General features: G+C 48.8%; 2 protein-coding genes across 2 annotated transcripts; both read right to left on the bottom strand.

Moving 5' to 3' along the window:
- Positions 1–5,846: 5,846 nt before the first annotated feature.
- Positions 5,847–10,248, bottom strand: LOC128627799 (interferon lambda-3-like). The gene is made up of 6 exons (XM_053667528.1): positions 9,958–10,248; positions 6,952–7,194; positions 6,570–6,647; positions 6,228–6,371; positions 6,036–6,116; positions 5,847–5,945 (listed from the first exon to the last, which is right to left on the bottom strand). The coding sequence occupies exons 1-6, from the start codon at positions 10,246–10,248 to the stop codon at positions 5,847–5,849; spliced, it is 936 nt and encodes a 311-aa protein (XP_053523503.1).
- Positions 10,249–19,186: 8,938 nt separating this feature from the next.
- LOC128627798 (interferon lambda-3-like) lies at positions 19,187–23,583 on the bottom strand. The gene is given in 8 exon segments (XM_053667527.1): positions 19,187–19,285; positions 19,376–19,456; positions 19,568–19,612; positions 19,614–19,712; positions 19,913–19,990; positions 20,297–20,398; positions 20,400–20,540; positions 23,293–23,583. Coding segments are annotated over 8 exon segments (936 nt in total).

Raw genomic sequence — 23,583 nt, 5'->3', positions numbered from 1 at the left:
CCCAAAGCAATATACAGATTCAATGCAATACCTATTAAAGTACCAATGGCATATTTCACAGACATAGAACAAACACTTCGAAAATTTATATGGAACCATAAACGAGCTCGAATAGCAGCTGCTCTTTTGAGAAAGAAGAACAAACTAGGGGGGATCACAATACCTGATATCAAACTGTATTACAAGGCCACTGTAATCAAAACAGCCTGGTACTGGCATAAAAACAGGCACCTAGACCAATGGAACAGAACAGAGAGCCCAGAAATCAACCCAACTCTCTACAGTCAATTAATATTCGACAAAGGGGGCAGTAACATAAAATGGAGTAAAGATAGCCTCTTCAACAAATGGTGTTGGGAGAACTGGACAGCTACATGCAAAAAAATGAAACTTGAGCACAGACTTACACCATACACCAAAATAAATTCAAGGTGGATAAAAGACTTAAATGTAAGTCATAACACCATTAAAGTCCTAGAGGAGAACATTGGCAAGAAAATCTCAGATATTTCATGCAGCAACTTCTTTACTGATATGTCCCCTAGAGCAAGGAATGTAAAGGAAAGAATAAACAAATGGAATCTCATCAAAATAAAAAGCTTCTGCATGGCTAAAGAAAACAGTATTAAATTAGCAAGACAACCAACTGTATGGGAAAACATATTTGCCAATGATACCTCAGACAAAGGTTTAATCTCTAAAATATACAAAGAACTTACACGACTCCACTCCTAAGAAGACACCCAACCCAATTAGAAAATGGGAAAAGGACTTGAACAAACACTTCTCCAAGGAGGACATACAGAACATTCAGAGACACATGAACAGATGCTCAATATCATTAGCTATCAGAGAGATGCAAATTAAAACCACAATGAGATACCACTTTACACCAGTCAGGATGGCTATCATAAACAAAGCAACAAACAACAAATGTTGGAGGGGTTGTGGGGAAACGGGGTCCTTAGTTCACTGTTGGTGGGAGTGCAGACTGGTACAACCATTATGGAAAACAGTATGGATTTTTCTCAGAAAAATAAAAATCGACCTGCCTTTTGACCCAGCAATTCCACTGCTAGGATTATATCCTAAGAATCCTAAAACATCAATATCAAAGAACCTATGCACCACAATGTTCATAGCAGCACAATTTACAATAGCCAAGAGTTGGAAGCAACCTAGGTGCCCATCAGTAAATGAATGGATCCAAAAATTGTGGTACATATACACAATGGAATTCTATGCAGCAGAGAGAAAGAAGGAGCTACTACCCTTTGCAACAACATGGATGGAACTGGAAAGCATTATGCTGAGTGAAATAGGCCAGGTGCTGAAAGACAAATACCATATGATCTCACCTTTAACAGGAAGCTAAACAACAAAACAAACAAGTAAGCAGAAAAAAAAACCCAAAAAACAAAGACACTGAAATAGAGAACAAGGGGGATAGTGACCAGAGGGGGAGAAGGAAGGGAAGTTAAGGGGAAAAAGGGGGAGGGATTTGGAGGAACAAATAGGAAGGACACAGGGACGAGAACTAAGGGGGGGGGGGGAGGAAATGGGAGGGAGGTGGGGAGTAAGGGGACAGGGGAGGCTGGGATGGGAAAAATAGACAAAAAACTGTACTTGAAAAAATAACTAAATAAAATTAAAAAAATAAATAAATAAATGTTTCAACATCTGAATCATAGGGGTGCCAGAAGGAAAAGAACAACAGCAAGAGATTGAAAACTTATTTGAACAAATAATGAAGAACTTCCCCAATCTGGCAAAGGAAATAGACTACCAGGAAGTCCAGGAAGCTCAGAGTCCCAAAGAAAGTGGACTGAAGGAGGAACACAATAAGGCACATCATAATCATATTAGCCAAGATTAAAGATAAAGAGAGAATCTTAAAAGCAGCAAGAGCAAAGGAGATAGTTACCTAAAAAAGGAGTTCCCATTAGATTTTCAGCTGATGTCTCAAAAGAATCCTTACAGGCAAGAAAGGACTGGAAAGAAGTATTTGAAGTCATGAAAGGCAAGGACCTACATCCAAGATTGCTCTATCCAACAAAGCTTTCATTTAGAATGAAGGGCAGATAAAGTTCATCATCACCCAGCCCTTATTATATGAAATGTTAAAGAGACTTATCTAAGAACAAGAAGGTAAAAAAATATTTTAAAATTTTTATTTGATTGATTATGCCATTACAGTTTTTCTATTCCCCCCCTTCATTCCCCTCGACCCTGCACCCTCCACCCAACCTTTCCCCCCTTTAGTTTATGACATGTGTCTCAAGTTCTTTAGATTCTATATTTCCCATACTATTCTTGCCCTCCCCTATCTATTTTCTACCTACCCTCTCTGCTACTTATTTTCTGTACCTTCTACCACTTTCTCCTCCTCCCACTCCCCTGTTGCTAACCCTCCATGAGATCTTCATTTCTATGTTTCTGCTCATGATCTAGCTGTCCTTTTAGTTTGCTTTTGTTTTAGGTGTGGTTGTTAATATCTGTGAGTTTGCTGTTTTTTCACTGTTCATCTTTTTTATGTGCTCTTTCTTAGATAAGTCCCTTTAACATTTCATATAATAAGGGTTTGGTGATGATGAACTCCTTGAATTTGATCTTATCTGAGAAGCACTTTATCTGTCCTTCCATTCTAAATGAAAGTTTTGCTGGATAGAGTAATCTTGGTTGTAGGTCTTTGGATTTCATGACTTGGAATACCTCTTTCCAGCCCCTTCTTGCCTGTAAGGTCTCTTTTGAGCAATCAGCTGACAGTGTGATGGGGACTCCTTTGCAGGTGACTGTCCCTTTACCTCTTGCTGGTTCTAGGATTCTTCCCTTCATTTTAATCTTGGCTAATGTAATGATGATGTGCCTTGGTATGTTTCCTCTTGGGTCCAAGTTCTTTGGGACTCTCTGAGCTTCCTGGATTTCCTGGAAGTCTATTGCCTTTGCCAGATTGGGGAAATTCTCTTTTACTATTTATTCAAATAAGTTTTCCACTGGTGGCTGTTCCTTTCCTCCTTCTGGTACCCCTATTATTCGGATGTTGGAGCATTTAAAGATGTCCTGGAGGTTCCTCAGTCTCTCCCTCAATTTTTGAATTTTTGTTTCTTCATATTTTCCTGTTTGGTCATTTTTTCCTTCCTTATGGTTCAGTCCCTTGATTTGAGTCCCAGTTTCCTTTTCATCACTATTGGTTTCCTGTGTAATTCCCTTCATTTCAATTAGTTTAGCCTTCATATTTTCCTCTAATTTGTGACTAAAATCAACCAGTTCTATGAGCATGCTGATCACCAGTGTTTTGAACTGTGCATCTGAAAGTTTTGCTATTTCTTCATCGCTTAGAGTTATGGGCTCTGGGGCTTTGAGATCTTCTTGAGCCATTTTTGGTCTGTTGGGGCCCATTCAGTATGAGGAGCGGAGGCTTTGGTACTCATTAGGGCGGGGCCGCCCAGGTCACTAGGTTGTGACGCTGTATAGTGGGAGCGGGGTGGGAGTGGGGAAATGGCGGCCTCTTCTGCTGGTTCCCGCCGCTGGGGCCTGCTCAGTCACATCTCACTGCCCACTCCCTCACGGGTCTATCTGCACAGGAATGTGCCAGCACAGTCAACCTGCCGCCCTGTGCCCTCGTTGGGTCGCTAACTGGGTCTCTCACTGGGTCCACCCGTTGCAACGCCATGCCTGGGATCTGTGTGTCCGGGTCCATCTGACCGAGTTTTCCTGTGCAACCCCGCTCTGCCAGCTGCTGGCTTCTCCACTCTTACTGGTCAGGCTGAAGAATTAGTTGTTATCAGACTTTCCAAAAGTTCAATTTTCTGTGTTCTGGCTATGTTTTCTGTTGCTAATATTTTGTCGTCTCTCAACTTGGTTGTGTGAGAAAGCATGACGACTCCACCTATGCCTCCATCTTGGTGAAGTCAGATAAAAAATATTAATAGTAAAACGACAACAAACTCACAGCTATTAACAACCAAACCTTAAAACAAAACTAAATGAAAAAACAAAAGAAAACATAAACAAACTAAGCAAACAACTGGATGAGGAAGAGAATCACAGAAATGGAGATTACATGGAGGGTTATCAGAGGGGGAGTGGGAGGAGAGAGAGGGGGAAAAGGTACAGAGAATAAGTAGCATAAATGGTAGGTAGAAAATAGACAGGGGGAGGGTAAGAGCAGTATAGGAAATGTAGAAGCCAAAGATCTTATGTGTATGACCCATGAACATGAAGTAAATGGGGGGAATGCGAGCGGGAGGGGGTGTGCGTGGTCGAGGGGAATAAAGGGGGGATATGGGACAACTGTAGTACCATAATCAGTAAAATATACTTTAGAAAGAACAGAAAAAGGCAAGTATACCACAAAAGGTAAATGGGAAGGAAAATGTCCCCTCAGATTTAGCTCTGACTTCAAAGTTGTACCTCCACCATTCACACTACCTCAGAATGATTGATTGCACAGCCAGTGGTCACACCATCACACACATGAAAATGAATGAACACCAGGAGAAAAGAGGACCAGCACAAGCACACGGGTCTTACAACTGTAAGGACACATTAGTAACAGGATACCAAATAATTACAACTCAGTCATGAGTGGCATGATGATCTTTTGGTCAATGGTGGACCACATACACGACCCTGATATACACCCTGAAGTGCAGCCAGTCACGTGCAAGTACAGCACATACGGCAGTGTACAGTACATAACACTTCATCATAAAGGGCTCCCTTAGTGTTTTATATATTTACTATGCATCTCATCATTATTTTAGAGTGTGCTCTGTCTATTTCTATAAAAAGTTTACTGTAAGACAGTATGTATGTTAGGCTGGCAGCAGCCTCATAAACCTTGTGTTTACTGCATCTTTGCACTATTTTCTCTTGTGCTTGGTGCAATATTGTGTTGTTTTATACATTTAGGTGGCACAAATGTAGAGTTTGTAAGGTCCATAGTAGTGGGAAGAATGTGGTAGGCCTTCACATTCACTCGCCACTCACTCACTGCCTCACCCAGAGTGACTACAGTTCCCTGGTTCCACCCATGTGAGTGCCCTATGCAGGTGTGACATTTGTATCTCCTCCAGCACATCCTCGCTGTGCCTGTAGTGTGTTTAGATGTGTCCAGATACACAAATACTTATTGTGTTCTACCTGCCGACAGTATCTAATACACTTCAACCTGCTGCACAGGTTTGTGGTCCAGGAGCCACAGGCTGTACCACACAGCCTAGGTGTGTGGTGACGGCCCCATCGCGGTCAGTGTGAGTGCTCTGTGACGTCTGCACAACGACAGGTTCCCCTAAGGACGCAATCCTCAGAAGGACTCCTGGTGGTTACATGGCTGGGGACTGTAACTGAGCCTGCTGACCTCGGTGCTCTCCAAATCCCTCAGAAATGGGACCCGCTCAGTGGGGAGAGCCAACAGTCAGAGACTCACAGAACATCCAGGGAGGCGTTCAGGGGAAACAAGACTGGTCCATGGTCCATGGGGTCAGCACCAAAGTGGTTCCAGAATTCAGGCCTCTCCCAAACCAGCCCTGGACACTGAATCCCTCCACACACCCCACAGCACAAACAGCATCTTTTCCTCGTTGTTTATTTGCACAATTTGACAAAAAGTAAAAAAATAAACACTTAATTGGTTGTGAGTTTGAAAATTCACATGGATAAATATATAAATAACTGACAATAACTTAAAAAGTGAATGAGGCATAAATAAAATCTCCTGATTGGGTGTGAGTTTGAAAATGCCCACATACAAATATATAAATAACTGACAATAACTTAAGAAAAATGAGTGAGGCATAAATAACATCTAAGATGCTGGGGCAGGTGGCGGGTGGGCCTCAGGGTCAGACACACAGGTCTCCACTGGCGACACAGTTCAGGTCATGGGTGAGAAGGCGGAACAGGTTGAATGTCACAGAGGCTTCAAGGCAGGCAGGGGACTCCTGTGGGGAAGACGGGATGGGCCAGTGACTACCCCTGATCTGGGTCCCAGTTGTTTGTCCCCAGACACTGGTCACTCCCTGGTCACTCACCTTTGAAGCCACCTGGAGGCGGCGCAGCCAGCGGTGGAGGTAGCCCCGGGGTCTGGGGCCTGCTGTGGCCTGAGCTGGGACCTGTGAGGAGAGGAGGGTGGTGTGTGAGGCAGGGCCTGGACAGAGGGAGACCTATGAGGGTGGGGGAGAGTCAGAGCTCACAGATGTGGCCCAAGGGCCCAGAGCACTCACACAGGCCTGAAGCTTGGTGTGGATGTAGCGCAGCATGTGAAGGGGCTGCTCCAGGATGTCCCCTAGGGTGGAGTTAGCCATGGTCCCCAGGACCTTCAGTGTCAGGGCCAGCTCAGCCTCCAAGGCCACTGGGCGCTCCCACACCTGAGGAGGGCAGAGACAGGTGAGGAGGACTGAGGAAGGGGCAGTAAAGGTAAGGTCAGGAAATGTAAGAGGACAGCAAATGTGGCAGGTGAGGAAAAGTCAAGAAGAGTGAGGAGGAGAAGGTGAAGGGCCCATTTACGCAGCTACAGGAGCTGGGGCCAGGTGAAGGCAGGGCTGGACCTCCCTCTGCCAACTCACCTGCAGCTGCCTCAGGTCCCGGGTCCTGGGCAGTGGGTGGGAGCTGCAGCTCCAGTTCTTCAGCAGGAGTGACTCCTCCTGGAGAGGAAGGGGAGGGTCAGTGCACAGCTGGAGGACTGAGGTTAGACCCCTGCAGTGGGATTGGAGGGAGACTACAACATAAGGAGGGGGGCTAACTTCCAAAAGCAGGGTGGAGGCGTCTCCACTGCAGAACAGGAGTCAGCCCAATGCAGCAACAGCAGGAGTCAGCCTACTGTGCCAAAGTGCAGGGCAGCCCAGGGAGGGGAGGGGACAGGTCCACCCTGAGCCACAGGGAGCATGGGAACCCCCAGAGGGAGGGTGGGGGTTCATCCACAGTAGGTGGGGCAGTGCGGAGACTCACCAAGGCGTCCTTGGCCCTCCTGAAGGCCTTCATGTCTTGTGGGGGCAGAGACTTGAACTGGGCCATGGGGCAGCCCCTTGCACCCGGGAGGGCACTGAGGGACGTGGGGACAGGAACTGCTCTTGTCCTGGTCAGCACCATGGTCATCAGCATCAGCACCAGCATGCAACCCACAGGCAAGTCTGTGTTACAGAAGGACAGACAGATGAGGGCACGGACAGTGTCAGGGGCTGAGGGCAGGGGCTGTGGAGAGGTGGGGGTCTTGGGCAATGATGTGGAGGCTCACCCAGTTGCATCCTCATCTCTGTCTCTGGTGTCTGTCAGCAGAGGGGGACCTAAGTGTCCACTGAGAGGCTGTCACCAGGGTCTCTCACTCAGCCTTGTTTGGTGTCCGTGACCTAAGTCTCCTCTGCTGGGTCTGAGTCTGCTGCTCTGTCTGCGTCTCTGCACCTCCAGCTCTGCTCGGATGGAATAGCTGCCTGAGCTCCATGGTACAGCTTTTAGCCTGGAGAGATGGGCAATCCCAGCTGATGTAGGAAAAGTGAAAACACACTGGCCACTAGGGGAGGCCCCAGGCTGGGGAAGCCCTGGCAGGGCGAGGCCTTGAGCCAGGTGAGCAGGTGGAGGGAAAGAGAAACTGACCCAGATTGAGGTTCACCTACAGGAGGTGAGATCCTAAGCTGGGTCTCAGTGTAGGGCCACGGCCTCAGCCCACAAAGGTGCAGTCACCGTGCCCTGATGGGGAGGGGACAGAGGAACTTGTCTTTGTCAGGACACTGCTGTGCAGGGAGAGGAGGAGGAAAGCAGTGCTAGGGTAGTGCCAGAGAGAACTGGGAACGTTCAAGAGAAGTGATTATGGGGAGGGGAGAAGAGGAAGGGAGAGGCAGCAGGGGGTGAGGGCAGGGTGGGTGGTGGGAGAAGTGTGAGAAAGGGAAAGCAGCCTAAAATAGAGCAAGGAGACCAGCTCTTCCCCCCCTTCCACAGCTGGGACTGAGAGAAAGAACAGGGAGAAGGGGGAGCCTCACTAACATGTTAATTGTCCAGACACTGAGGGACACAGGAATGGGACAATCTACTAGGCAATCTTGGTGTTGCCAAGGACTTCAGGGAACCAGCTCAGTTCATGACAAACGCCTTCATTCATTCACCCAGTATGATGCAGCCCCCACTTTCTGTCAGGCACATCTCTAGGTGCCTGACATAATGTATTAAAAAAAAAAACCCATAAAACCACCCTTTGAGGAACTTTTACTAGGGACGAATGACAGGGATTAGGGGAGAGGGGCTTAAGCACAGGTGGACGTTACTTCAAGGAACAGAAAGTGGAAGAACTAAAGCAGGGAGACAGCAGGGTGTAAGCAGTGGTTGCAGTGAATGAGGCGCCCTGAGAAAGCACATGTGAATGAAGACTTAAAAGTGAGGGTGGCAGGTATGTGAAGACTTGGGCGGGGAGCAGTCAGTGCAAAAGGAAAACCCAGACGCCCCCACTTTGTTCAGCACTTTGTGTCTCACCTCAACACAAAGCCTTTGCCACTTGCAGTGCTGAGCCCACAGGGGCACCGAGGGCCTCCTGGACTTGCCCTGCAGTGTAAATACGGAGCCACGCCAGCAGAAGGGGGAGAAGCTGGATGCTGCCACCTGTTCTAAGTATAAAGCATATCGAAATAATCAAATCATAAAACTAACTAAATAAATAAAAATAATAAAATACGTGGACTCAGATGCTAAGAGACCGACCCAAAGTCACAAAAAAATTATGTGGTGAGGGCAGAATTTTAAACAAGTTTTTCCTGACACCCCAGACAGTAAAGACGACACTGTCCAGCTTCTGTGCAGCTGTATCCCCTCCCTGGTCATGGAGACAACGAAATTTAGGATGGGAGGTGCCCACTGCTTTTTGGCTTTGACTACTGCTGAAAACCCTTTGTCTATGATTCATAATTCCAGAGAGAGTGGATGGAATCCTCATTAGGAAATACTGAGCTCTGAGACCTAAAAATGTTGCACAGGCAAGAAGGGAAATGTGCCCCCTTCACCTTCCAGGGCTGTGGTCGGTTTCTGTCAATGACATCAACCTTAACCCTGGGCAGGAGACATTGCATCAAAGGTGAATTCTGAAAATGCACAGAAGGTCTCAACATTTCTGAATTCATACTTGTTTTTCTTGGAAGGAAGTTCTGTGAGGTGGTTGAGATTGAAACCTGGTTCTGACCCTCCCAGCTGGGTGACCTTGGCAAAGAGGCCTGCAGTTAGCAACCATGATCGCCAGCCCACTGCCTTGGACTCGTGAAAAGTGCAATTGCCTGTGTATGTACGTGTGTGGTCACCTGATAGAGACCATTAGTGAAGACCATCCTATGGCCTCAGCTGGAAGCTTTAGAAACACTACTCCAATGTGCATTACTCATCTGCAAGAAAAGGACAAGAATGACATCGTGTGGAAGAGGAAACTGAGGCTCAGAGAGAAGTAATTACCCAGTAACACCATGACTGAGAGGGTGACTCAGAATTGAAACTCATGTCACCTGCTTTCCCTGGTTCAGCATTTTGAACTGAAAGGTGGCCCCCAAATGATCACAGGGGATCAACCGATGCAAATGCAAGTATATTTAATAATGGCAATGAATTACCATCAGAAGCCAGAAGAGAATTACATAGGGATTTCACAAACACAAATGTCACTTGGGTAACAGAATCCAAAATACTCCAGTCAGCTGAGGACTGTGGGCCCTTCCACTGCCAGATCCCTTAGGGGATGAGGCCTCCCCCGGGGGGAGATCAGAGTCGCAGATTCACAGAATCTCAGAGTGGACACTGAAGGCCTAGATGAGGATGCGGGACCTTCCATGGGAGAAGGAGTTCTGGGCTTCTGTGACCAGAGAAGAAGAGACCAGTCCGTGGTGCCTGCAGTCAGTGTACCGTGTAGACCCAGGACGCAAGTCTCTTGGTGCCAGAGGAGGCCCCTGAAGATCTTAGGGGGGACGCATCCCATCAAATTGTCCTCGCTTCCGAGAGAGACGCGTTCTGGTCCTTGGAAAAGTACCCGCGGCTGCTGGAGCACAGGTCGCAGACTGTCCAGGTCCACTCAGCAGCGGCAGAGTCCCCCGAGATTCGGATTCCAGGGCTGGAGACGCGGGTGCAGGAAAGAGGGTCACAGCGGAGCTCGCAGCCGCCCCCTGCAGACCCGCGGGTCCTGGGGGGCTCCGCGGGGTCGAGACGAGGCCCTGAGTGCGCCACCAGCCTCAGGCCCCAGGTGACAGGCGCAGGAGGCTGCAGACAAGGCTGGTTTCCAGGCATCGAGGCGAGTCCTGGAACCCGAGACTGAGGCGGAGCAAGGCCTGGCAGCAACTTCTTCCTGAAAAGCTCCCCTTTGTTGGTCAGCAATGGACCCTGTGCTCCTGCTGATCTCCACTCTCTGGTGTCCCCCGGAGGTCCACTGGCTTCCCCACCGGCTCCACTCACAGCTCCGTGTTCGGGAGGGTGGTCAGAGGGGCTTCCTTGAGGAACCTGGCCTAGCCAGCTGGAGGTGGAAGGGGGCAGGAGGTAAACCAAGGGACAATGGACGGAGTGTTCCAACAACTCTGCCAGGGACCCTCTGGGCCCCAGACCAAAGTGCAGGTCTGGCAACAAGGAGAGGACGCCAAATGTTGTCTGGACCACTTTGGGACTGAGCTGCACCCATTGCTGAAGGGAAATGTGGGCCTGGAGAGCACAGAACAAGCCTGGGGTGGGGGGAAGGCGGGGGAGCACCCCAGGTGGGGGGCAGCGCAGACAAGGGCACTCACACAGGTCACCACACCCACAGTGAGCCCACCAGTAGTTTCAGGGACTAGGTGACACTGGGAACAATAGGGGACTGGGGAGAAATAGAAATTCTAAGGTCTCTCTGACGTCAGAACTTATATTTCTAACCACCACAACCACATTGTGTAATTAGGGTTCCTGAGATGCTTCCACATGTCAGCTGAGATGGTAATTGCTTTGCATGTATTGTGTCTATTCCACTAAAGGCACAAATATACTTCACTCTCACCTCTGCCTCCCTGAGGCCAAACTCACTGTCCTCTCACACCCAGGTTCCCTCATCCAGTCCACACTCCTCTAGTGAGGCCTGCACTTTCAGACTCACCCATTGCAGAGGTTGCTTCCTGGCTTCAAACCCTGCAAGGACTCCTTGTATCTCCTTCTAGGAAAACCGAACAACATTAAAAGATCTGACAGATACCAGTGCACCTGGCAGCTGTCTGCCTGCCCGTGTGACCTCACTCCCAGGCACCCCTCCGTGAGCTCTGGACCCAGCACAGGGCCTCCTGCCTGTGCTTTGGACCTTGATGTCTGGTTCCCTCTCTATTCTGAAGCCCCCTGATGACAGGGCTGTGGCTCAGGCAATACTGTAGTGGGCAGTATTGGACTTCAGGAGACCAAGGATGACAGGATATGGAAATTCCCCAGAGCAGAAAGCTGAGGGTGCCTTGCAACAGATGGTTGCATGGTGGGTCTTAACACCCTGGGTAGCCTTTCCTGTCCTGGCATATTGCTGTTCATGTAGCTTTGACCCCTGACCTGTCTTATCAACGGTCATTCAGCTCAGACCATCCCCTGACCTTTCCTCCCTTGGCATGATGCTAGTCATATGGTAGACCCCCCTAAAGGAAGAAAAGTGTGGTCAGACAATAGCGTCATATGACTCCCTAAGAAGCCCCTGCATGACCACTCCCTTAAGAATAAGCCCTGGAGATAACATCTAGGCCTCAGTTATGTTTCAGCTCCAGCCCAGAGAAGCAGCCAGGCTGGCTGACCCCATGGATCACAGTGGGGAAGGTGTGATGACTAATGACCCCATGTACAATGATAAAACTGCACCACTTGCCTTCATGGCTCCAATTGCCGGGCAGGCCTATGACCTTGTGAAACATGATGCCCCTTTTACTCTCCTGAGCTTGTGCCCCCAGGACTGGAAATTACTGGAAAACAAGAACAGAACTAACACTTCCTGCCAGACCTAGGTAGGCCTAGGAGGAACGGAAAATCACCAGGCAGGAACTGTACTGTGGGAAACTGCCTGCCAACCCTACCCTGGACAAAGAGATGCCCCACTAAGACTGGGGTCTGGGGTCAGCCTGTCTGGCATAACAAGATGCAGCTTTAACTTGAGCCTGACAAGATACATCAAGAACAATGGTCAGCAGAAATGGCACCCAGCAACCAGGTCTAGCCAATCAGACTCTGACACCCCAAACAGATACCCTTCTCAGGATTTGCGCTTAAAAACCCTTCTCTAAGAACAACTGAGCAAGTCCTAACCTCTCTTGCTTGGCTCCCCAACCGCCCTGGGATGGCTCCAATTTCCCTCTTATTACTGCGAAAAATCCCTGCTCCTTGGCTCACTGTGTCCGCCTGGTTTCTGGACCAACTTTGAGACCTCACAGCTCCCTGCAGCCACAGGCAGCAGATAACATTGGAACAAACTGCAGCCTCGAGTTGCCACACCCCAGCAGCTGAGGGGCCACACAAAAGCAACCCCCTCCCACCTGTGAACAAATCCAATTGTAAACCAATAAGAGCTCAAAGCCCCCACCCCTCAGTGCTGGTGCCACTCTCCACACCACGCCCCTCTCCTTTCTGTAGTGTGAATGAAAGCTTTATTTTCTACACTTTCTTCTCTTTGGGAATTCTTTCATAGCCCATGTCATCAACCACCCTAACACCATGTCCTGGTGCTGAACATCAGTAGAGACCACAACCCTAAAAAGATATACCTGGAGAGCTGACGAATATCCTATGGAGGTTTCCCCCTGAGACCCCCAGGTGAAACCCTCAAGAGGAAGGACCCAGTGCAGGGTTGTTCTGTCTCTTGAACATGCCTGCACCTTTCCCCTTCTCTTTCCACAGGGGCGTTCATTCTCTCTGCCCTTTTTTAAGCCTAAGGTCCAAGGGCCCTTTTTTTGGTCTCTGTAACTTGTTTCCTGAGCCCACACAGCCCAGCTGGCTCACTTTTCCCCCAGCTCACTCCTTCTACCTCTGTGATTTTGTAAATAAACTTTTGCTTGTATTTGAGTCTCACCTCTGATTCCTTTCTTAGCCAGAACTCAAATGCTGAGATTGCTGAACTGAGGACACTCTAACTGCTGGAAACATTCTACTGCCGTTGCAGCTAACAACACAGTCCATGGAGAATGAATGGACAGGTGGATGGATGGATGGACAAATAAACAAACTTTTCCAGGGGCACTAGCAATAAGTTATTTGCAAATGGAGAAAACTAAAGTTTAGCAAAAAGCAAGTAGATTACGTATATCTGGACTTCCAGCCAAGATGGAGGCATAGGTAGACACACTCTGCCTCCTCACACAACCAAAAGAAGAACAAAAACAAATTTAAAAACAGAAAAAAGCAGAACTGACAGAAGGTCTAACTGTATGGAAGTCCAACAACCAAGGAGTTAAAGAAGAAATATTCATCCAGACTGACAAGAGGGGAAGAGATGGCAGCTGGGTTGAAAGAACTGGCAGCAACATTGTGGCTGATGGATGAGGTGAGGTGGTGGCTTGCAGACTGGGCAGGCCACTACATTCGAGTGCAGATAAACCAGGAGGAACAACTAGGGAGCAAGACAGAATGCACAACCCAGGGTCCAGTGCGAGGAAAAAAGCCTTAAAACTTCAAGCTGGAAACCCCTGTGGGTGTTGAGGCGGCAGCAGGATTAACTCCTGGCCTCATGGGAGAGTTCATGGGAGAGACTCACAGGGTCCCAGAATGTACAGAAGCCCAGCCACCTGGGAATCAGCACCAGAAGGGCTGAATCTGACTGTGGGTGGCTGGGGAAAGTGACTGAAAACTAGCAGAGAGTGGAGCAAGCAGAACTGTCCCCTCTCAGACTCCTCCTCCCCACACAGCATCACAATGCAACCTGATGTGTGCACTGGCTCGTAGTGCCCGCAGTGTCATGGATGACACATGAGACAAATTCACATGGACTATCGTGTCCTGTGGAGGAAAAGGAATGGCATGGCTACTCCCTCAAGGGGGGACAGCCTCAGAATGGCCTGGCCACCTTGTCAAGGGGAAAGCGACTTGGAGTGGGTGGCAACTCTCTCACCAGGGGAGAGAGAGCGCTGACCCTTGCCTAGACAGGCTTTTATTGTTTTTTTTTTTTCCCCAGGAGTTCAGGTAGAACTTATTAATCATTGTCAGGCAGTAAATAGTAGATAGTGTACAAAGAACCATTAGGGCTTCTTCTAAGTCAGGGTCTATCAGTTAAAAGGCTACCAAACCTTGGGAAATAAACTCACTTGGGCCTCATCAAAGTGGGAGGAGGGTTCATCACCCCCTTTCTGTTGCAGCCCCCCAAATCCTTCCATGATGGCCTTCCAAGTGATTGGGTCTGCCTTAGGTTGGCCCCCCTCTGGGGGGTTGCACTCGTCTCTGACAATCCGACCATACTTTGGGGGCAGGGAGATGAAGCAGAAGCAGTGCTTGCTGCTAGAGACAAGCTTTGTCTCTTTAGTGGCCTATGGTCTGAAGGTAGCTCCCTCAGCCTTAGCCATGGGAAGTTTCAGCTCCTGAAACCAGGCAGAGTGGTCCCTTACAGAAACCAAATGGGTTGCCCTGCCCTGGTGAGCACCTAAGACTCTGCCCCTTACTACATAACAGGCACGCAGAGACCAAAAAAAAAAAAAAAAAAGGCCCAAATGAAAAACCAGTTCAAAGCTCCAGAAAAAACAAACAAACAAACAAACAACAAACAAAACTAAGCAATGAAGAGAAAGCCAACCTATCAGATGCAGAGTGTAAAACACTGGTTATCAGGATGCTCCAGGAACTCACTGGGCACTTCACCAACATAAAAAGACCCAGGCAGCAATGAAGGTTGCACTATGTGAAATAAAGAAAAATCTACAGGTAGACAACAATGGCGGGGAAGAAAACCAGGACTCAAATCAATGGATTGGAGCAGCAGAAAGAAAGAAACATTGAACCAGAACAGAATAAAGAAAAGAGAATTCAAAAAAAAAAAATGAGAGGTTTAGGAAGCTCCAGGACATCTTTAAATGTTTCAACATCTGAATCATAGGGGTGCCAGAAGGAAAAGAACAACAGCAAGAGATTGAAAACTTATTTGAACAAATAATGAAGAACTTCCCCAATCTGGCAAAGGAAATAGACTACCAGGAAGTCCAGGAAGCTCAGAGTCCCAAAGAAAGTGGACCGAAGGAGGAACACAATAAGGCACATCATAATCATATTAGCCAAGATTAAAGATAAAGAGAGAATCTTAAAAGCAGCAAGAGCAAAGGAGATAGTTACCTAAAAAAGGAGTTCCCATTAGATTTTCAGCTGATGTCTCAAAAGAATCCTTACAGGCAAGAAAGGGCTGGAAAGAAGTATTTGAAGTCATGAAAGGCAAGGACCTACATCCAAGATTGCTCTATCCAGCAAAGCTTTCATTTAGAATGAAGGGCAGATAAAGTTCATCATCACCCAGCCCTTATTATATGAAATGTTAAAGAGACTTATCTAAGAACAAGAAGGTAAAAAATATTTTAAAATTTTTATTTGATTGATTATGCCATTACAGTTTTTCTATTCCCCCCTTCATTCCCCTCGACCCTGCACCCTCCACCCAACCTTTCCCCCCTTTAGTTTATGACATGTGTCTCAAGTTCTTTAGATTCTATATTTCCCATACTATTCTTGCCCTCCCCTATCTATTTTCTACCTACCCTCTCTGCTACTTATTTTCTGTACCTTCTACCACTTTCTCCTCCTCCCACTCCCCTGTTGCTAACCCTCCATGACATCTTCATTTCTATGTTTCTGCTCATGATCTAGCTGTCCTTTTAGTTTGCTTTTGTTTTAGGTGTGGTTGTTAATATCTGTGAGTTTGCTGTTTTTTCACTGTTCATCTTTTTTTATGTGCTCTTTCTTAGATAAGTCCCTTTAACATTTCATATAATAAGGGTTTGGTGATGATGAACTCCTTGAATTTGGTCTTATCTGAGAAGCACCTTATCTGTCCTTCCATTCTAAATGAAAGCTTTGCTGGATAGAGTAATCTTGGTTGTAGGTCTTTGGATTTCATGACTTGGAATACCTTTTTCCAGCCTCTTCTTGCCTGTAGGGTGTCTTTTGAGAAATCAGCTGACAGTCTGATGGGAACTCCTTTGCAGGTGACTGTCCCTTTACCTCTTGCTGGTTCTAGGATTCTTCCCTTCATTTTAATCTTGGCTAATGTAATGATGATGTGCCTTGGTGTGTTTCTTCTTGGGTCCAAGTTCTTTGGGACTCTCTGAGCTTCCTGGATTTCCTGGAAGTCTATTGCCTTTGCCAGATTGGGGAAATTCTCCTTTACTATTTGTTCAGATAAGATTTCCACTGGTGGCTGTTCCTTTCCTCCTTCTGGTACCCCTATAATTCGGATGTTGGAGCATTTAAAGATGTCCTGGAGGTTCCTCAGTCTCTCCTCATTTTTTTTGAATTTTTGTTTCTTCATATTTTCGTGTTTGGTCATTTTTTCCTTCCTTATGGTTCACTCCCTTGATTTGAGTCCCAGTTTCCTTTTCATCACTATTGGTTTCCTGTGTAATTCCCTTCATTTCAATTAGTTTAGCCTTTATATGTTCCTCTAATTTGTGACTAAAATCAACCAGTTCTGTGAGCATGCTGATCACCAGTGTTTTGAACTACTGTGCATCTGAAAGTTTTGCTATTTCTTCATCGCTTAGATTTATGGGCTCTGGGGCTTTGAGATCTTCTTGAGCCATTTTTGGTCTGTTGGGGCCCGTTCAGTATGAGGAGCGGAGGCTTTGGTGCTCATTAGGGCAGGAGGCCGCCCAGGTCACTGGGTTGTGACGCTGTATAGTGGGAGCGGGGTGGGAGTGGGGAAATGGCGGCCTCTTCTGCTGGTTCCCGCCGCTGGGGCCTGCTCAGTCCCATCTCACTGCCCACTCCCTCGCTGGTCTGTCTGCACAGGAATGTGCCACCACAGTCAACCCGCCGCCACTGTGCCCTCGTTGGGTCGCTCACTGGGTCTCTCACTGGGTCCACCCGTTGCAACCCCATGCCTGGGATCTGTGTGTCCGGGTCCGTCTGACCGAGTTTTCCTGTGCAACCCCGCTCTGCCAGCTGCTGGCTTCTCCACTCTTACTGGTCAGGCTGAAGAATTAGTTGTTATCAGACTTTCCAAAAGTTCAATTTTCTGTGTTCTGGCTGTGTTTTCTGTTGCTAATATTTTGTCGTCTCTCAACTTGGTTGTGTGAGAAAGCATGGCATCTCCACCTATGCCTCCATCTTGGTGAAGTCAGATAAAAAATATTAATAGTAAAACGACAACAAACTCACAGCTATTAACAACCAAACCTTAAAACAAAACTAAATGAAAAAACAAAAGAAAACATAAACAAACTAAGCAAACAACTAGATGAGGAAGAGAATCACAGAAATGGAGATTACATGGAGGGTTATCAGAGGGGGAGTGGGAGGGGGAGAGAGGGGGAAAAGGTACAGAGAATAAGTAGCATAAATGGTAGGTAGAAAATAGACAGGGGGAGGGTAAGAGCAGTATAGGAAATGTAGAAGCCAAAGATCTTATGTGTATGACCCATGAACATGAAGTAAATGGGGGGAATGCGAGCGGGAGAGGGTGTGCGTGGTCGAGGGGAATAAAGGGGGATATGGGACAACTGTAATACCATAATCAGTAAAATATACTTTAGAAAGAAAAGAAAAAGGCAAGTATACCACAAAAGGTAAATGGGAAGGAAAATGTCCCCTCAGATTTAGCTCTGACTTCAAAGTCGTACCTCTACCATTCACACTACCTCAGAATGATTGCTTGCACTGCCAGTGGTCACACCATCACACACATGAAAATGAATGAACACCAGGAGAAACAGAGGACCAGCACAAGCACACGGGTCTTACAACTGTAAGGACACATTAGTAACAGGATCCCAAATAATCACAACTCAGTCATGCGTGGCATGATGATCTTTTGGTCAATGGTGGGACACATATACGACCCTGATATACACCCTGAAGTGCAGCCAGTCACGTGCAAGTACAGCACATACGGCAGTGTACAGTACATAACACTTCATCATAAAGGGCTCCCTTAGTGTTTTATATATTTACCATGCATCTCATCATTATTTTAGATGCGCTCTTATTTCTATAAAAAAGTTTACTGTAAGACAGTATGTATGTTAGGCTGGCAGCAGCCTCATAAACCTTGTGTTTACTGCATCTTTGCACTATTTTCTCTTGTGCTTGGTGCAATATTGTGTTGTTTTATACATTTAGGTGGCACAAATGTAGAGTCTGTAAGGTCCATAGTAGTGGGAAGAATGTGGTAGGCCTTCACATTCACTCGCCACTCACTCACTGCCTAGCCCAGAGTGACTACAGTTCCCTGGTTCCACCCATGTGAGTGCCCCATGCAGGTGTGACATTTGTATCTCCTCCAGCACATCCTCGCTGTGCCTGTAGTGTGTTTAGATGTGTCCAGATACACAAATACTTATTGTGTTCTACCTGCCGACAGTATCTAATACAGTTCAACCTGCTGCACAGGTTTGTGGTCCAGGAGCCACAGGCTGTACCACACAGCCCAGGTGTGTGGTGACGGCCCCATCGCGGTCAGTGTGAGTGTGCTCTGTGACGTCCACACAACACAGATTCCCCTAAGGACGCATTCCTCAGAAGGACTCCTGGTGGTTACATGGCAGGGGACTGTAACTGAGCCTGCTGACCTCGGTGCTCTCCAAATCCCTCAGAAATGGGACCCGCTCAGTGGGGAGAGCCAACAGTCAGAGACTCACAGAACATCCAGGGAGGCGTTCAGGGGAAACAAGACTGGTCCATGGTCCATGGGGTCAGCACCAAAGTGGTTCCAGAATTCAGGCCTCTCCCAAACCAGCCCTGGACACTGAATCCCTCCACACACCCCACAGCACAAACAGCATCTTTTCCTCATTGTTTATTTGCACAATTTTGACAAAAAGTAAAAAAATAAACACTTAATTGGTTGTGAGTTTGAAAATTCACATGGATAAATATATAAATAACTGACAATAACTTAAAAAGTGAATGAGGCATAAATAAAATCTCCTGATTGGGTGTGAGTTTGAAAATGCCCACATACAAATATATAAATAACTGACAATAACTTAAGAAAAATGAGTGAGGCATAAATAACATCTAAGATGCTGGGGCAGGTGGTGGGTGGGCCTCAGGGTCAGACACACAGGTCTCCACTGGCGACACAGTTCAGGTCATGGGTGAGGAGGCGGAACAGGTTGAATGTCACAGAGGCTTCAAGGCAGGCAGGGGACTCCTGTGGGGAAGACGGGATGGGCCAGTGACTACCCCTGATCTGGGTCCCAGTTGTTTGTCCCCAGACACTGGTCACTCCCTGGTCACTCACCTTTGAAGCCACCTGGAGGCGGCGCAGCCAGCGGTGGAGGTAGCCCCGGGGTCTGGGGCCTGCTGTGGCCTGAGCTGGGACCTGTGAGGAGAGGAGGGTGGTGTGTGAGGCAGGGCCTGGACAGAGGGAGACCTATGGGGGTGGGGGAGAGTCAGAGCCCAGAGATGTGGCCCAGGGGCCCAGAGCACTCACACAGGCCTGAAGCTTGGTGTGGATGTAGCGCAGCATGTGAAGGGGGCTGCTCCAGGATGTCCCCCAGGGTGGAGTTAGCCATGGTCCCCAGGACCTTCAGTGTCAGGGCCAGCTCAGCCTCCAAGGCCACGGGGCGCTCCCATACCTGAGGAGGGAAGAGACAGGTGAGGAGGACTGAGGAAGGGGCAGTAAAGGTAAGGTCAGGAAAGGTAAGAGGACTCAGCAAATGTGGCAGGTGAGGAAAAGTCAAGAAGAGTGAGGAGGAGAAGGTGAAGGGCCCATTTACGCAGCTACAGGAGCTGGGGCCAGGTGAGGGCAGGGCTGGACCTCCCTCTGCCAACTCACCTGCAGCTGCCTCAGGTCCCGGGTCCTGGGCAGTGGGTGGGAGCTGCAGCTCCAGTTCTTCAGCAGGAGTGACTCCTCCTGGAGAGGAAGGGGAGGGTCAGCGCACAGCTGGAGGGCTGAGGTTAGACCCCTGCAGTGGGATTGGAGGGAGACTACAACATAAGGAGGGGGGCTAACTTCCAAAAGCAGGGTGGACGCATCTCCACTGCAGAACAGGAGTCAGCCCATGGCAGCAACAGCAGGAGTCAGCCCACTGTGCCAAAGTGTAGGGCAGACTGGGGCTGGGGCAGGAGACAGGTCCACCCTGAGCCACAGGGAGCATAGGAACCCCCTGAGGGAGGGTGGGGGTTGGCCCACAGCAGGTGGGGCAGTGGGGAGACTCACCAAGGCGTCCTTGGCCCTCCTGAAGGCCTTCATGTCTTGTGGGGGCAGAGACTTGAACTGGGCCATGGGGCAGTCCCTTACACCCGGGAGGGCACTGAGGGGGCGTGGGGACAGGAACTGCTCCCGTCCTTCTCAGCACTGTGGTCATCAGCATGAGCACCAGCATGCAACCCACAGGCAAGTCTGTGTTACAGAAGGACAGACAGATGAGGGCACCCAGAGTGTCAGGGGCTGAGGGTGGGGGCTGTGGAGAGGTGGGGGTCATGGGCAATGATGTGGGGGCTCACCCAGTTGCATCCTCATCTCTGTCTCTGGTGTCTGTCAGCAGAGGGGGACCTAAGTGTCCACTAAGAGGCTGTCACCAGGGTCTCTCACTGAGCCTTGTTTGGTGTCTGTGACCTCAGTCTCCTCTGCTGGGTCTGAGTCTGCTGCTCTGTCTGCGTCTCTGCACCTCCAGCTCTGCTCAGATGGAACAGCTGCCTGAGCCCCATGGTATAGCTTTTAGCCTGGAGAGATGGGCAATCCCAGCTGATGTAGGAAAAGTGAAAACACACTGGCCACTAGGGGAGGCCCCAGGCTGGGGAAGCCCTGGCAGGGCGGGGCCTTGAGCCAGGTGAGCAGGTGGAGGGAAAGAGAAACTGACCCAGATTGAGGTTCACCTACAGGAGGTGAGGTTCTAAGGTGAGTCTCAGTGTAGGGGCACAGCCTCAGCCCACAAAGGTGCAGTAACGGTGCCATGATGGGGAGGGGACAGAGGAACTTGTCTTTGTCAGGACACTGCTGTGCAGGGAGAGGAGGAGGAAAGCAGTGCTAGGGTAGTGCCAGAGAGAACTGGGAACGTTCAAGAGAAGTGATTATGGGGAGGGGAGAAGAGGAAGGGAGAGGCTGCAGGGGGAGAGGGCTGGGGGCCAGGAGAAGAGTGTGAGAAAGGGAGAGCAGCCTAAAATGGAGCAAGGAGACCAGCTCTTCCCTCCCTTCAACAGCTGGGACCGAGAGAAAGAACAGGGAGAAGGGGGAGCCTCACTAACATGTTAATTGTCCAGACACTGAGGGACACAGGAATGGGACAATCTACTAGGCAATCTTGGTGTTGCCAAGGACTTCAGGGAACCAGCTCAGTTCGTGACAAACGCCTTCATTCATTCACCCAGTATGATTCAGCCCCCACTTTCTGTCAGGCACAGCTCTAGGTGCCTGACATAATGTATTAAAAAAACACCCACAAAACCACCCTTTGAGGAACTTTTACTAGGGAGGAATGACAGGGATTAGGGGAGAGGGGGTTAAGCACAGGTGGACGTTACTTCAAGGAACAGAAAGTGGAAGAACTAAAGCAGGGAGACAGCAGGGTGTAAGCAGTGGTTGCAGTGAATGAGGCGGCCTGAGAAAGCACATGTGAATGAAGACTTAAAAGTGAGGGTGGCAGGTATGTGAAGACTTGGGCGGGGAGCAGTCAGTGCAAAAGGAAAACACAGACGCCCCCACTTTGTTCAGCACTTTGTGTCTCACCCCAACACAAAGCCTTTGCCACTTGCAGTGCTGAGCCCACAGGGGCACCGAGGGCCTCCTGGACTTGCCCTGCAGTGTAAATACGGAGCCACGCCAGCAGAAGGGGGAGAAGCTGGATGCTGCCACCTGTTCTAAGTATAAAGCATATAGAAATAATCAAATCATAAAACTAACTAAATAAAAATAATAAAATACGGGGACTCAGATGCTAAGAGACCGACCCCAGGTCACAAAAGAATTAAGTGGTGAGGGCAGAATTTTAAACAAGTTTTCCCTGACACCCCAGAGAGTAAAGACGACACTGTCCAGCTTCTGTGCAGCTGGATCCCCTCCCTGGTCGTGGAGACAATGAAATTTAGGATGGGAGGTGCCCACTGCTTTTTGGCTTTGACTACTGCTGAAAACCCTTTGTCTATGATTCATAATTCCAGAGAGAGTGGATGGAATCCTCACTAGGAAATACTGAGCTCTGAGACCTAAAAATGTTGCACAGGCAAGAAGGGAAATGTGCCCCCTTCACCTTCCAGGGCTCTGGTCGGTTTCTGTCAATGACATCAACCTTAACCCTGGGCAGGAGACATTGTCAATAGTGAATTCTGAAAATGCACAGAAGGTCTCAACATTTCTGAATTCATACTTGTTTTTCTTGGAAGGAAGTTCTGTGAGGTGGTTGAGATTGAAACCTGGCTCTGACCCTCCCAGCTGGGCGACCTTGGCAAAGAGGCCTGCAGTTAGCAACCATGATCGCCAGCCCACTGCCTTGGACTCGTGAAAAGTGCAATTGCCTGTGTATGTACGTGTGTGGTCACCTGATAGAGACCATTAGTGAAGACCATCCTATGGCCTCAGCTGGAAGTTTTAGAAACACTACTCCAATGTGCATTACTCATCTGCAAGAAAAGGACAAGAATGACATCGTGTGGATGAGGAAACTGAGGCTCAGAGAGAAGTAATTACCCAGTAACACCATGACTGAGAGGGTGACTCAGAATTGAAACTGATGTCACCTGCTTTCCCTGGTTCAGCATTTTGAACTGAAAGGTGCCCCCCAAATGATCACAGGGGATCAACCGATGCAAATGCAAGTATATTTAATAATGGCAATGAATTACCATCAGAAGCCAGAAGAGAATTACATAGGGATTTCACAAACACAAATGTCACTTGGGTAACAGAATCCAAAATACTCCAGTCAGCTGAGGGCTGTGGGCCCTTCCACTGCCAGATCCCTTAGGGGATGAGGCCTCCCCCCTGGGGAGATCAGAGTCGCAGATTCACAGAATCTCAGAGTGGACACTGAGGGCTGAGATGAGGATGCGGGACCTTCCATGGGAGAAGGAGTTCTGGGCTTCTGTGACCAGAGAAGAAGAGACCAGTCCGTGGTGCCTGCAGTCAGTGTACCGTGTAGACCCAGGACGCAAGTCTCTTGGTGCCAGAGGAGGCCCCTGAAGATCTTAGGGGGACGCATCCCATCAAATTGTCCTCGCTTCTGAGAGAGACGCGTTCTGGTCCTTGGAAAAGTACCCGCGGCTGCTGGAGCACAGGTCGCAGACTGTCCAGGTCCACTCAGCAGCGGCAGAGTCCCCCGAGATTCGGATTCCAGGGCTGGAGACGCGGATGCAGGAAAGAGGGTCACAGCGGAGCTCGCAGCCGCCCCCTGCAGACCCGCGGGTCCTGGGGGGCTCCGCGGGGTCGAGACGAGGCCCCGAGTGCGCCACCAGCCTCAGGCCCCAGGTGACAGGCGCAGGAGGCTGCAGACAAGGCTGGTTTCCAGGCAT

The sequence above is a fragment of the Artibeus jamaicensis genome, unplaced genomic scaffold (assembly GCF_021234435.1).
Source record: "Artibeus jamaicensis isolate MK-2021 breed Jamaican fruit bat unplaced genomic scaffold, CSHL_Jam_final contig_47, whole genome shotgun sequence".
Classification (NCBI taxonomy): Eukaryota; Metazoa; Chordata; class Mammalia; order Chiroptera; family Phyllostomidae; genus Artibeus; species Artibeus jamaicensis.
This window is presented reverse-complemented; position numbering and strand designations above follow the sequence as displayed.

Excerpts from the sequence above, each read along its gene's own strand:
- LOC128627799 (XM_053667528.1), bottom strand. The coding sequence starts at position 10,248 with ATGCCTGGAAACCAGCCTTGTCTGCAGCCTCCTGCGCCTGTCACCTGG. Across the intron at positions 6,372-6,569 it reads GGGACCTGAGGCAGCTGCAG|GTGTGGGAGCGCCCAGTGGC; the intron begins GTGAGTTGGCAG and ends TGCCCTCCTCAG. Across the intron at positions 6,117-6,227 it reads ACACCAAGCTTCAGGCCTGT|GTCCCAGCTCAGGCCACAGC; the intron begins GTGAGTGCTCTG and ends CTCTCCTCACAG.